This window comes from Xiphophorus couchianus, chromosome 9, assembly GCF_001444195.1.
Source record: "Xiphophorus couchianus chromosome 9, X_couchianus-1.0, whole genome shotgun sequence".
Classification (NCBI taxonomy): Eukaryota; Metazoa; Chordata; class Actinopteri; order Cyprinodontiformes; family Poeciliidae; genus Xiphophorus; species Xiphophorus couchianus.
Genome location: NC_040236.1, coordinates 16,509,645 through 16,521,708, shown reverse-complemented (window position 1 = coordinate 16,521,708; position 12,064 = coordinate 16,509,645). Strand labels below are relative to the sequence as shown.

The window sequence follows — 12,064 nt, the reverse complement described above, 5'->3', positions numbered from 1 at the left end:
CTGTTTGATTGGTGCATGGAAATGCATGGGCTAGCTTTGTGAAATGGTCAGTCAGGGCAAGCACGTCCACTGAGTTTTGCTTGTTATCTTCCGTGCTCCAGAAGTCTAAACACACCAACTCCATTGGGGCAAAGGTTCTTATGCTTTTAAGAGGGGCTCGAGCACAAGGTTCTGGTGTTTTGACAAGAATGCACCTCTGGCAACACTTGATATACTCCTTCACATCAGTATCCATCTTTGGCCAAAAAAATCTGTCTTGCCAGGTGAAGTGTCCGTGGCTGCCCTTCATGTCCAGCCATGTCATGAATGCCTTGCAAGGCTCTGTCCTTGAGGTTATCAGGAAGAACAAACTGATGTCTTTTCTGTTTGCTGAGGGGATCTCGACTGACTCTATAGAGGATCCCATTTTAAATCTTGAGCCTCTCCCACTGTTTAAAGATCACCATAGCTCCTATACGGAGTCCTGCTCTTTCACGTCTGGATGAACGCCTCTCTCGGATAATGAATGGCAAGATTTTGGAAACATCAGGGTCAAGCTTTTGGGCATGTTGCAATTCATCCAAAGTGAACATAGGGAGCAAATCTTGCCCTGGTATGCCCAAATCTTGGACAGACTGAATTAGTGCTACTGCACAAGTCTCAGTAACCAAATCCTACTGGTCATGCATCTCCAGAAGAGCCTTGACTGCGTCACACTGGTAAGGTTGCAAACTACAATGGGGTTCTAGACCGACACAAGATGGTTTCTTCACTTTTTGGCTTTGGACCTTTAGGTGAAAAGCATCTTGGACCCCACCTTGGCTAATACTATCAGCTTCAATAAGGAGATGAGAGTAGCCCTCAGTAATGATCCTATGACTGACAGTTGTTGCAAATAGTTCCCTACTGAGTGTGTCAGCCACTGTGTTCTTAGACCCAGGTATGTGTTTCAGATCAAAAGAGAAGGGAAGAGAAGCTTCACAACCCAACGCTGCTCACAAGCATCAAGTTTTGGCTTTGTCATGATGTAGGTGAGTGGATTGTTATTGGTCCACACTGTGAATGTTTGACCTCTTAACCAATGACTGAACTCCTCACATATACTCCATTTCAAAGTATAAAAATTCAAGCCTGTGAGTCAGGTATTTCTTTTGAGAGTTACTCAGCGTCTTGCTGGCAAATGCGATGGGGCAAGCCTTCTCTTCTCCTGCTGGTACTTGAGACAAGACAGCTCCATGTCTGTCCAGTGAAGCATTAATAGACAAAATCAGAGGCTGTGAGAAATCTAGGTGTGCAAGAACAACACAATTCAACAGCTTTTCTTTAAGACTCAAAACGACTGTTTTGCATTCCTCTGTCCAGTCAGATGGTCTGTTTTCTGTAAGAACATGCATTTGTTGTTGTTTTGGTTTTACCCTTCCTCTTCTATCCAGCAGTTAGAGCAAACAGTGGCTTGGCCACAGATGAACAGCTCGGAGTGAAATGTTGGTAATAAAATACCATACCAAGACTTTATTCTCTTGACTGAAGGCGTGCATCCATCATCCTCCATTAGGTCAGCCTTTGTCATATTTGTAATGATTTCAACCTTTCCAGGATAGACAGACACTCCATGGCCATCTATGACGGCCATCATGCACAATACTAGAAGATACATTCTCAGCTGTAGAACAAAAGGCTGGAGAGCCTGCATCATTAGTGTTTCGAACTGGGGTAAAAGGCAAAGCCTCAATCATTCTCCCTCTCCCCACAGAGAAGTTGACACCACTCAACAAACATTTATCCTCTGCCTTATTTTTAACATAAGTCATTTTCAGTTTTTTTTAACAGCTCTTTACATAAAAACAAATATATAAAATATTTATTTTTTTGATGCTGGAGCAAAATGCTATTTCAGTTTCAACTCTGTCATACTATTCAGTCTGTATAGATGTGTTAATGTAACAAGCAACCTGAGGTGACCAGCTTGACCCGCTCTTCACGAACCACGACGAACTTGTCCGAAGCAGTGTGGATCCGGGTCACGGCACCACTGCAGCCGCCCTTATCTGACTCATCTGTTGTATGCACTCTGCGTTGTGTGTAATGAGCAAAAGGAACCAGCAGACGAGGACCCTGGGGTTTATTGCAGCAGTAGGGCAGATTTATTCTGTTTAAAACAAGAATATTTTCAGCACAGCAGCTCTTGGGCTCTGGCTCTCCCACACACACCTTAACCAATCAAAAGAACAAAAATAACCATGTTGGCAAGGTAAACTCAATAAATGTCACTAATGTGGGAATTAAATATAAAACAGTTACACTTACCTCTCCCCAGCGCTGTTTGGAGTAAACTGAGGAGGGCAGCACAAACACAACACAGGATATGACGCGGAAACAGGAAACAAGAAAATAAAAGCTTCTCCACCAAAATAAAATACAATTTGAAAACCATCCATCCATCCATTTTCTGTACACCCTTGTCCCTAGTTTGATTGGGAGGGTTGCTGGTGTCTATCTCCAGCTACGTTCCGGGCGAGAGGCGGGGTCACCCTGGACAGGTCGCCAGTTTGTCGCAGGGCAACACAGAAATAGACAGGACACACAACCATGCACACACTCACACTTAGGGAGAATTTAGAGAGACCAATTAACCTAACAATCATGTTTTTGGACTGTGGGAGGAAGCCGGAGTACCCAGAGAGAACCCACACATGCACAGGCAGAACATGCAAACTCCAAGCAGAAAGACCCTGGATCGAACCCTGGACCTTCTTGCTGCAAGGCAACAGTGCTACCAACTGTTCCACTGTGCAAAAACCAAGAAAAGCAAATATACATTGATAATGAGGATGGATTTGGGGTGAAATATAAAAATATTTACACACTTGCTACAGCGGCACAGTTCAGATCTTCAGGGTGCACATTCAGAATTGCTATTTCTTCAATATGGTGAGAGTGAGAAGTGCCTGTGGGAAGCTACATAATACTTCAGTTTCTCAGAGTTTGCATATATTGCTACTGTTAGCTTGTCATGTCACACCATTCAAAACTTTCACTGCAGTTGCGAGCAAAGAAGCAACATCCTCCACCTACTCTGAGGCTGAGCTTCCTGTAAAAAGTGGTTAGCAGCTCAGCTGTAAGTTAAGGAAAAAGAATCATTCCAGCAGACGTCAACCTCAACAATCACTCGAATGACCTTCTTCAACGGGGTCAGGGACAAAAGCTGCACTGACATAGCTAACGCAGTCATGTATGTCATGTAGGTTAAGATGAAACAAATGAAAGCAGAGAGCCGTTTGCACAAAGTAGATCATAGGTATGGTGGGAGTTTTTATGTGTGCGGAGTGGGGGTAACATAACATCAAAGTTTACAGGAACAAGGTGATCTGACTAACCGCCACTGATGAGTCACCTGCGGGTAGAGTTTTTTTAAATGAAATTTGTGGGTGAACATCAACAGGTTAGAATTAAGAAATCAGTTTCGAGGCTCTGCTGTAGGTTTATGACTAAGTGTGGAATCTATATGAAAATGAGAGGAATATGATTAACTAAGATATTTTGAAAACAATAGATTTAGAATGGATGTTTTCCGATCATCAATCTTTCCAAAACTTTGATCTATCATGATTTTTGTAAAAAATGTTTTAAATAACAACAACAACATCAGATGAAATAAGAACAGCGTAAACATTTTTTTCCCACAGCCTTCCACTTCCAGCTTTATTGAAAACTCACAGCTGTGTGGGATGTTGCCTTCTCCACTTGGGATTCGTGAATGGGTAGAAGGAAGTCAGAAACATCTACTTTGCAGGTTTTCAATGGAGACATTTTGGGAAAAAAGATTTTGAGTCTTCCTCAAAAGCCCCTGAGGATGGCTTTTGCTTCTAGTAACATCCACGCTGAAGAGGGTTGTCTACCTGCTGGCACTAACATATCTTGCTTCATATATAAAATTCTAAAAACGGACCAATTCCAGATTTCTTTTCTGCATCTTTTGTTCTAATCATTTCTACTGTAGCCTAGGTGAACCTGCTCATACCAAATCCTGAGTCTGACTGGACTGTTCAAAACTTATGGCAGGAAACAATGCAAGCAAAAAAAAACACACAAATTAGTTTGTGTTTAAAAAAAGGAAAATTAAAATAAAAAAAACTAAATTCAAAAGTGTTTGGACAATTAGAAAATGTGCAAGTTGTTTTTACTTTTTCTAACTAAAACAACTTTTTATTTTAATTTTCCAGGATTTTCTTTCATTTGTTAGTTTTTTTTCCTTTAAAACATTTTAAGAACAATTGTTTTCCTGGAGCGTACAGAAGGCGCTGTTTAGTGATTGGTAGGCAAAAGTAGGATAAAATTGAACAATCCTTGTAAACAAACAAAAAAATTGTTCAAAACATGTTAAGAGAGCCAATATATGAATATTAATGAACAGATAAATGGACTGGCTGCTTGACGTGTCAAGCAGCCTAGACAGATCTAGGTTAACTGATGACATAAGACATGTCTTAACTGTGACAAGTTACCAAAGAAAAACCACTGAGAAAGGTCAGACGATCCTACAAACAAGCTTGATCGAGCTATCGAGATGTGAGTGACTTAAACCCACCATTCTTGCTCAAAAGAAAAACTCAATTCAATCTGCATAACATGACAAAACTAAAAATCATTTCTTGTTTTTAACCTTATGCCACACATAACGGTCAAATCAAAGTCATGAGTATAATTAAATAAAAAATGCCATGAAATGGATGTCTGGAATGGTATCTACACTAATGGTTGAAGACAAATAACTGAATGAAGCCAATATTTTTACGCTCTCAGCAGGATGAAAGCAGTCCAAACACAGATCAGGGTCAGTTGGTAACGGCACAGTGATAGTATTCAGAAATATGTTGTAAATATTGTCTCCTTAGAAACTATTATTTTAGAGAATCCCAAGAACCCTGAGAACTAAGGGAATGTATGGCTCAACACACACCCAGACTATAAAGTAAAACAACTATAATTCTTCCACATCTGAAGATCAAATATTGGTTAATTGTATTCTAATTTTTCATATTTCAAATTACCGTTGCAGTTGTTCTACTTAACGTAAGCTTGATGTTTTAACTCAACATCCGTTGACATCCAGTGGATGGTGAAGTCAGCAGCATGCAGAGAATTTGGTTTTTATGACGGAGAACACTTGGCTTTGTCTTAGACTTTAGATTTTTATTTCTTTCTTTAGAATTAATGCTTAAATACTGAAGCAGTGAATCCAATAAAGGTTTAGTTTGGAGAGGGATCTTTAGCAACAGAATCATGAAAAAGTCTCGCCAAATGCGGACCAGGTTCTCATGCTGTTGTGAAGCAGAGTGCCTTTAAGTTCCCATTCTGTGTTTCTGGGCATTTGTTTACCCAGACGTTTGAGGGGCCCACAACAGCACGTCAACAGGTTTGATCTTTTCAGTGTAGCAGGACCAAAGGGGAACCACAAACGGTTTGGATGGTTTTAATGGCAGGAAATTAGTCAAAACGGAAGGAATGGTGAAAGTCAATAATAAAAAAACATGTGGTCTACCTATGAGCAAGATTTTGAATCTGAGTAGAATGCTGGACTGCTTCAGCAAAAAGTCACAATAGACTCAAAAGGTCGACTTTAAAGGAGCTGGAGAAGTTCTTCGTTATTCCAAGTTTTCTAGATACTGATTGGCTCTTAGAAATTCTAACTGCGTCAAATTACTCCATCATGGAGTAATTTTACCATATTAGTAGCATTACATGCAATTGCAAACTTTAACGTACCAATGAAAAATAAGTAGCGTTGATTAAACCAGGATATATATTGCCAAAGATTCCTCAGTTAGTGTAAAGACTTTTGATGTACGAGTGTCTCTATGCTTACACCGAGCTATTGTATATTAATCTGTAGGAAATAACTGGTGATATATTCACTGTATGTCTATAAATATATATATATATATAAACATATATGGCTCGTGATCAGTAATCCAGATGAAGAAATCAAGTGCAACATGCAGTCAGGATGTGGGTGTTGCATGCAGACCCACCACCACAAAGATTTCTGAGCTTTTTTTTCACATTGTCAATTAAACATCCTGAAATAGATCAGCTCAGTACTGAGTAACACAGCAAAGTACTCCTGAATAATTGTTAAAGTATAACTTTTTATTCTGTGTTCACTCTAGCATTACATACAGAACAGGGGTAAATTTCCATCGCTCAGTGTTGGCCTTGCTGCAATGTCGTCACACACTCTCAGCACTTGTTCTGTAATTTTCCACTTCTATGAGGGAACAAACTCATCACATATAAAATTCATCAAGCCTGCTGTGGGCCTGTGTCTTTAAAAATCTGAGGGATATCTTTTTTGAGCAAAAGAGAAAAGAAATCAAGCTGTTGAAACCAGGCTGTATGTGGCCTGTGTGGTTACAGTGAGTCAGACTGAAAAATCTGCTGGAGTTTTCTATAAACACCTGATACAACACCCCAGCCAACCATCTCCAACACCCTATACCACCTCCCCCCATGATCTGGACAGCCCCCACGCTCTTAACACCACAAGATTCAGTGTAAACTGCACAAGACGGAGCTGGGACAATGCATTGTGGTTTTCAATTTCAGTGGCATTGTTTACTGCAGTTATGCCACATGGAGGGGAAAGGGTGTTTTTATGCCAGAGGTGATGGACGGCCTCAGTTTAAATATTTTTTACAGCAGTCAAAATCGTTAAATCGTAAAAAAAAGAGAAAAAAAACAACAGCCATGTCCTTTAACTTATTATTTTGGCAAAGTGTAACTTTACACAAGAAATGATGAGAACTTATGAGGGATGCAAGTGATGAAGTTATGGATCCTGTACCAGAAGATGAAATACCTTGAAACCAATGGGTCGAGAATCATCTCGTGGGCATCTTGTGGCAATGCAGACAGTACAGAACCGGAACATACTGCTGCAAAGCTAACTATCACTGCCAGTGTGCATATAGTTTAGTGATAAACTCCTACACTACCGAAAACACGATGCTTACTAACAACTGCTTCACATATTGACATGGAACCATGGAAAGTTGCATGGAAAAGCATCCACTTGACACCCACAGTCTATAATACATTAGATTTGGAGCTAAGAAACACAAAGCAATATCTAACTGTGAAGTCTAAGAAAAATGGATGGAAGGTTTTCAAAAATGTCTAAACAAAAACCGAAAAATTGTGGCATGCACTTACATTCGGCCCACTATGAGGGCAGATGTTAGAATAACTTTTCACTGCCTTTATAACTGCAAGTCATTCTTGGCATTACTTTTCATTAAACATATTAAACAGTGATCCATGAGCCATCTGAAGCTTGGGATTTGTTTTATTACCTAACCCTGTTTTAATCTTCACAACAGTATCTGGCTTTGTCAGTGTTTCATAAAAACTCCTTGAGGAAAAATAGTAAAAAAGACAGTCTATGTCTTTTGTTTCTTGTATAAAGTATGCTCTATTTTATGTTGATCTATTTACTAAAGAACTTTACGAGTTGTTGTTGAATAGTGCCACGATGTCAATCTGTTCAAACTCAACAATTTTGCAAAGGTCAGTATTAAGAATGGCTGCATGTTTAAATGCCGTAGATCACATGTGTCAAACACAAGGTCCGGGGGCCAAATCTGGCCCACTGTAGCTTTTTATGTGGCCCATCTACACTCCAAATTACATCAATAAGTTCTTTCAGTTTTGCACAAATCTGCAAAATTCACATAAAATCAACAAATCTCCACATTTTTTCTAACTTTACTGCAAATTTCCTCAAAATTGGTCAAAAACATGGAGTTTAAGTGATTGCTGCCTCAGTCTTACTTGATAGTAAGACTATAGTCTGGAATTGATACGGCCAGTAATAAAAAGTCACATTTAACATAAAAATTCCTTACAAACATTTCTAAATTGGCACCACAAAATCTGTGAGTTTGATTGCAAAAACACCCAACTAAAACAATCACAAAATCCTGGAGGAACCGCTATTAATTGATATTTAACAGTCAAATTGCTTTTATCAATATATTCTGGCACAACCGGTCCTTTAAGAACATTCACATTTTTGAATTTGGCCCAAAATGAAAATGAGTTTTATTTGCTACTTGTTGTTTTATTTGTTTACATCATCTGCACCCCTGCTGCAGATGATGTTACCGACAACAAGAAATGCAGCACATTGTTTTAGGTTTTCACAATGAGAGAAGCTACTGCTTGTCTTAGTTTAATTCAAAGTGAAATTATACGGACTTGTCCATCTGTCATTGCAACATAGCAACAATATTTTGATTTTGTTTTTTACATTCTGTTTTCTGAACTCCATCCATCGTCTATACTTATCCTTGCAGGGGCGCTGGGCGCTGAATTCAATCTAAAATAAAATGTAAAAAATAAAAACCTTAAGTTTCAGTTTACCAGCAATGAAGAATGACTATAAAGTGCATGAGAACATTAAAGATTTCCTTCAAGTGAACTATAGCTTGCATTAACCACATTATTTCATAAATGTTTAACGCACACCGAGTAAATGGCAAAAAAAAAGAAGAAAAAGACAAAGAAAAAAAAAACATCGGTGGCCAACAACTTTACAAGAACAATAACTAGGACAACGATCCGTCCAGACTCATTTCAGCATCACTTGTTGCTTTAATCGTGGCCACAGCCATAAACCTCCCTGATCGGCTCCCACAGCAAAGTACGCACACAGGCAGCGTGGTGACACGACGTGATTGGCTGGCCTCGCACAGGGAGGCTGAATTGCGCAGCAGCAGCAGCGGCTGCAGCAGTAGCGGAGTGTTTCGCAGCTGCGCTCGAGTCTGAAGAGTTACAGGCGCAACTCTCTCCGGAGCCTTCACGCAGCACCCATAAACTTGTTTTAAAAAAGTTACGTTTCTTATCAAAGTGGACTATACTGTGTATGACGCTCTCTGTGTGTGTGCGTGTGCGAAAGTATTGCAGACTCTTTGAAACTCGATCGGTCCAAATCATCCTCCAGGTGCCATCCTCTGGTTCAGGTCAGTGTCTCTGAAAATCGTCAGATATTCAGACTCAGGTGTGTTTCTTAATGATTTTGTCTGAATGTTTAAAAACGACCATTATATTGTTTTAGGTGTCTTTTTTAAAAATATATTTGTTGTCTTTTGTTGAAAAATAAATCGAAGGAAATGATCAGATTCATTGGCATTGTTCACTGTCCTAGTTGAAAATACATATCTCAAGCTGGACACTATGAGGGTCTTATAGAACAGCCAGATGCAAACACAATTCCCTATGGGATTAATAAAGTTTAATCTAACCTAACCTATATATATACGATGATAATTTTAAAAAATGATTACGTGTGTTTGTGTTTTTCAATCGTTTTTTTTTGTTTAAATTGTAATTCTAGAAGAAATGTTTGAAAATGCTTATTATAATCTACGAACCATTTATTCCTCTATTAGAAAGTGCAGTTGTTTACAATCCATGGGAATAACTATTTTCCTTCAACTCCATCAGCACCATGTCAACCACGAAGAGCCCTGAGTCGGCTGACTCCTGTCAGCCATCCTCCTCCTCCTCTTCTTCTTCTTCTTCTTCCTCCTCCTCCTCCTCAGTGGAGAGCAGCCGATTCCTGGAGTCCGGTTCGGACCCGGGGTTGGTCCCCGTGGCGCGGCCCTCGCTGCTGGCACGACGCCTGGTGCGTTTACGAGCATGTCGAAGTCACCTGAGTCCCGTCAGACGCCGCAAGAGGGAGATGATCCCCGCCGATAAGAAAGATGCCACCTACTGGGATAAGAGGCGCAAGAACAACGAGGCGGCCAAGCGGTCCCGGGAGAAGCGGAGGATCAATGACCTGCTGATGGAGGGCCAGCTGCTGGCCCTGAGTGAGGAGAACGCCCAGCTGAGGGCTCAGGTCCTCAACCTGCAGTACCACACTAACCTGAGTTTGGAACAAGGCAAAGCTGTCCCTTCCTGTGCAGCATCCTCTACATCCGTGCTGGCATCCACTCTGTCTTTATCTCCGCGCACTCCTGCTTTTCTACAGGCGGGACTCTGGCGCAGTGGTGGCAGCAGCTCAGCTGCTGTTTCTGGTCTGAGGCAACAAGAAACAGTAGTGCACTCCTTGGAGGGCAAGATTCCTTGTTTTAGCCCCGTTTTTAACCCACTAAGTCATCATTACTTTGTCACACAAGGCCCCTTGCCTCTGCCAGGCGCCAGAGTCCTCTCCCATGGAGGAGCTGCGGGGGTCTGCAGGCCAGCAGAGAGGGACGTCGATGCCCAGCGACAGGTCTCCCCCAGCAGCAACGACATCTCCATTTCTACCGACGCTCCTCCCCAGCCACTCTTTGCATCGCTTCTGCCCCCTTTCGACCCACTCCACCATGCCCCCACCGTCCCATATCAGCACCAGAACTGGGTAATACCCCATCTCAATCACCCGGCGATGTGGCGCTCCTCATACCTGCAGAGACCCAGCGTCTACCCCGGCCGGCCCGTTCACATACACGGGAGACAGGGCCAGAGCGTCGGCGTGGAGGACCACCTCCAGAAGGGATTCATGAGCCGACTCAACACGGAGCAATGAGAAACACTCAGGATGCTGCAGTAAGAGTGGACACCTGCAGCTAGAACTTGACAAAAAAACTGATTTAAAAGTGACAAAGACAACTGGCATGAATATTTTCCGGTTTCCGGTGCACATATTCCTGTACGGGATACTGTACTTGGTGGACATTTAAAGATTTAGTGTGTGCCTGTTTCTCTAAGATAAAACACATTAACTCTGATTTTTTGAGGTTTCACCAATTTATGTTACCCGTTGCGCTCCTGTTCTGGTGCTAATCAATTTCACACAACCGATTTATAACATTAATTAAAAAATAAATATGAGGTATTCTGATCTTTTTTGGTTGAATTAAAAAAAACAAAAAAAAAAAACATTCTCGCTTCATTTGCTTGTAGAGGGGTTATTTGATTTATTTACATTTCATTTTATTTTATTTACCCTTTTACCTGTGGTGAGAAAACAAAACAAACGTCGCTATATTGCGCCAGCGAAACTGGATGCTTGTTGGTGTTCCCCTTCATCCCCACAGCGTGTTTCCCCCGCACGATTTGATTCACTGGAAAACCAAACCCTCAACCGTTCAGCCCAGCAGTTTAACGATAAAACCTTCCACCCCTGAGTAATAACTTTCCTCATGTAAGCAGGGAAACGCAATTAAGCCATCAAAAACTGAGATATTGTAGTAACTAGTGAGAGAGAAAAAAAAGTGACAACAATGGAAAAAACAAAAACAAAATTAAAACAAAAATGAAAAGAAAAAAAAAGGAAATAATGTCTTTTCTTCCCAATTTTAACATGATCATGTTGAATTTTAATATGAACATCAGTCTAATTTGAAACAAACTCTCCTCCCTCTTGATTAAGTTTGGATTTTGTGTTTGGATCACTGTCGTATGGCATTGGCAAGAAGTAGTTTATTCAAGTGTACTTATACAAGTAAGCTTAATTTATACCAAAAACGAGGTTGTCTACTTGAAGTTATATTTTACTATAAGTTATATTTAAATTATATTTTATTTACTTAAGAATACTTGGCTACTTAAAAGCATGAAAAGAAGTCTAAGTCTTACCTTGTACTTTAATACTAAGGTTTATATTTGCACTATTTGCAACTTTTTAATCATTTCTTCCACAAATTACTTAAAATGTCTTGATCCATGATGTAACACAAAGCTAGGTTTGCTTTGAGGCATCCACTTATAAACTTACATGTTTAAGGTCATATGTGCTGGAGATTAAAGGTTTACAGTAAACAGTATGTGTAATAATTTAATTATTTTAATGTTATCTTAATTGAAACATGCACAGAAACAGGGAAACATTTGACTTGACTTAATTGATCGAGTTCTGGTCCCTTTCATAAGGGCTTATGTTTCAATAAGAACACATTTTGTTTTAATTGTGTCTGAATGCAAATCATTGTGAAACACAAGTATAAATCTAGTACACAAGACGAGTGTACTTGAATGTTTAACTTGGTAAATTAAAAAAAACATAGCAGTAAACTTAAAGTATACATTTTTTATACAC

At 40.1% G+C, this 12,064-nt stretch overlaps 1 protein-coding gene across 1 annotated transcript; it reads left to right on the top strand.

Annotated features, from left to right (window-relative positions):
• The first annotated feature begins 8,676 nt into the window (after nt 1-8,676).
• On the top strand, nt 8,677-10,611 carry LOC114150572 (uncharacterized). Its single transcript, XM_028027057.1, has 2 exons — nt 8,677-8,999; nt 9,484-10,611. Exon 2 carries the CDS (start codon nt 9,488-9,490, stop codon nt 10,550-10,552), a length of 1,065 nt encoding a protein of 354 aa, XP_027882858.1. The 5' UTR covers nt 8,677-8,999; nt 9,484-9,487; the 3' UTR covers nt 10,553-10,611.
• Nucleotides 10,612-12,064: the final 1,453 nt, after the last annotated feature.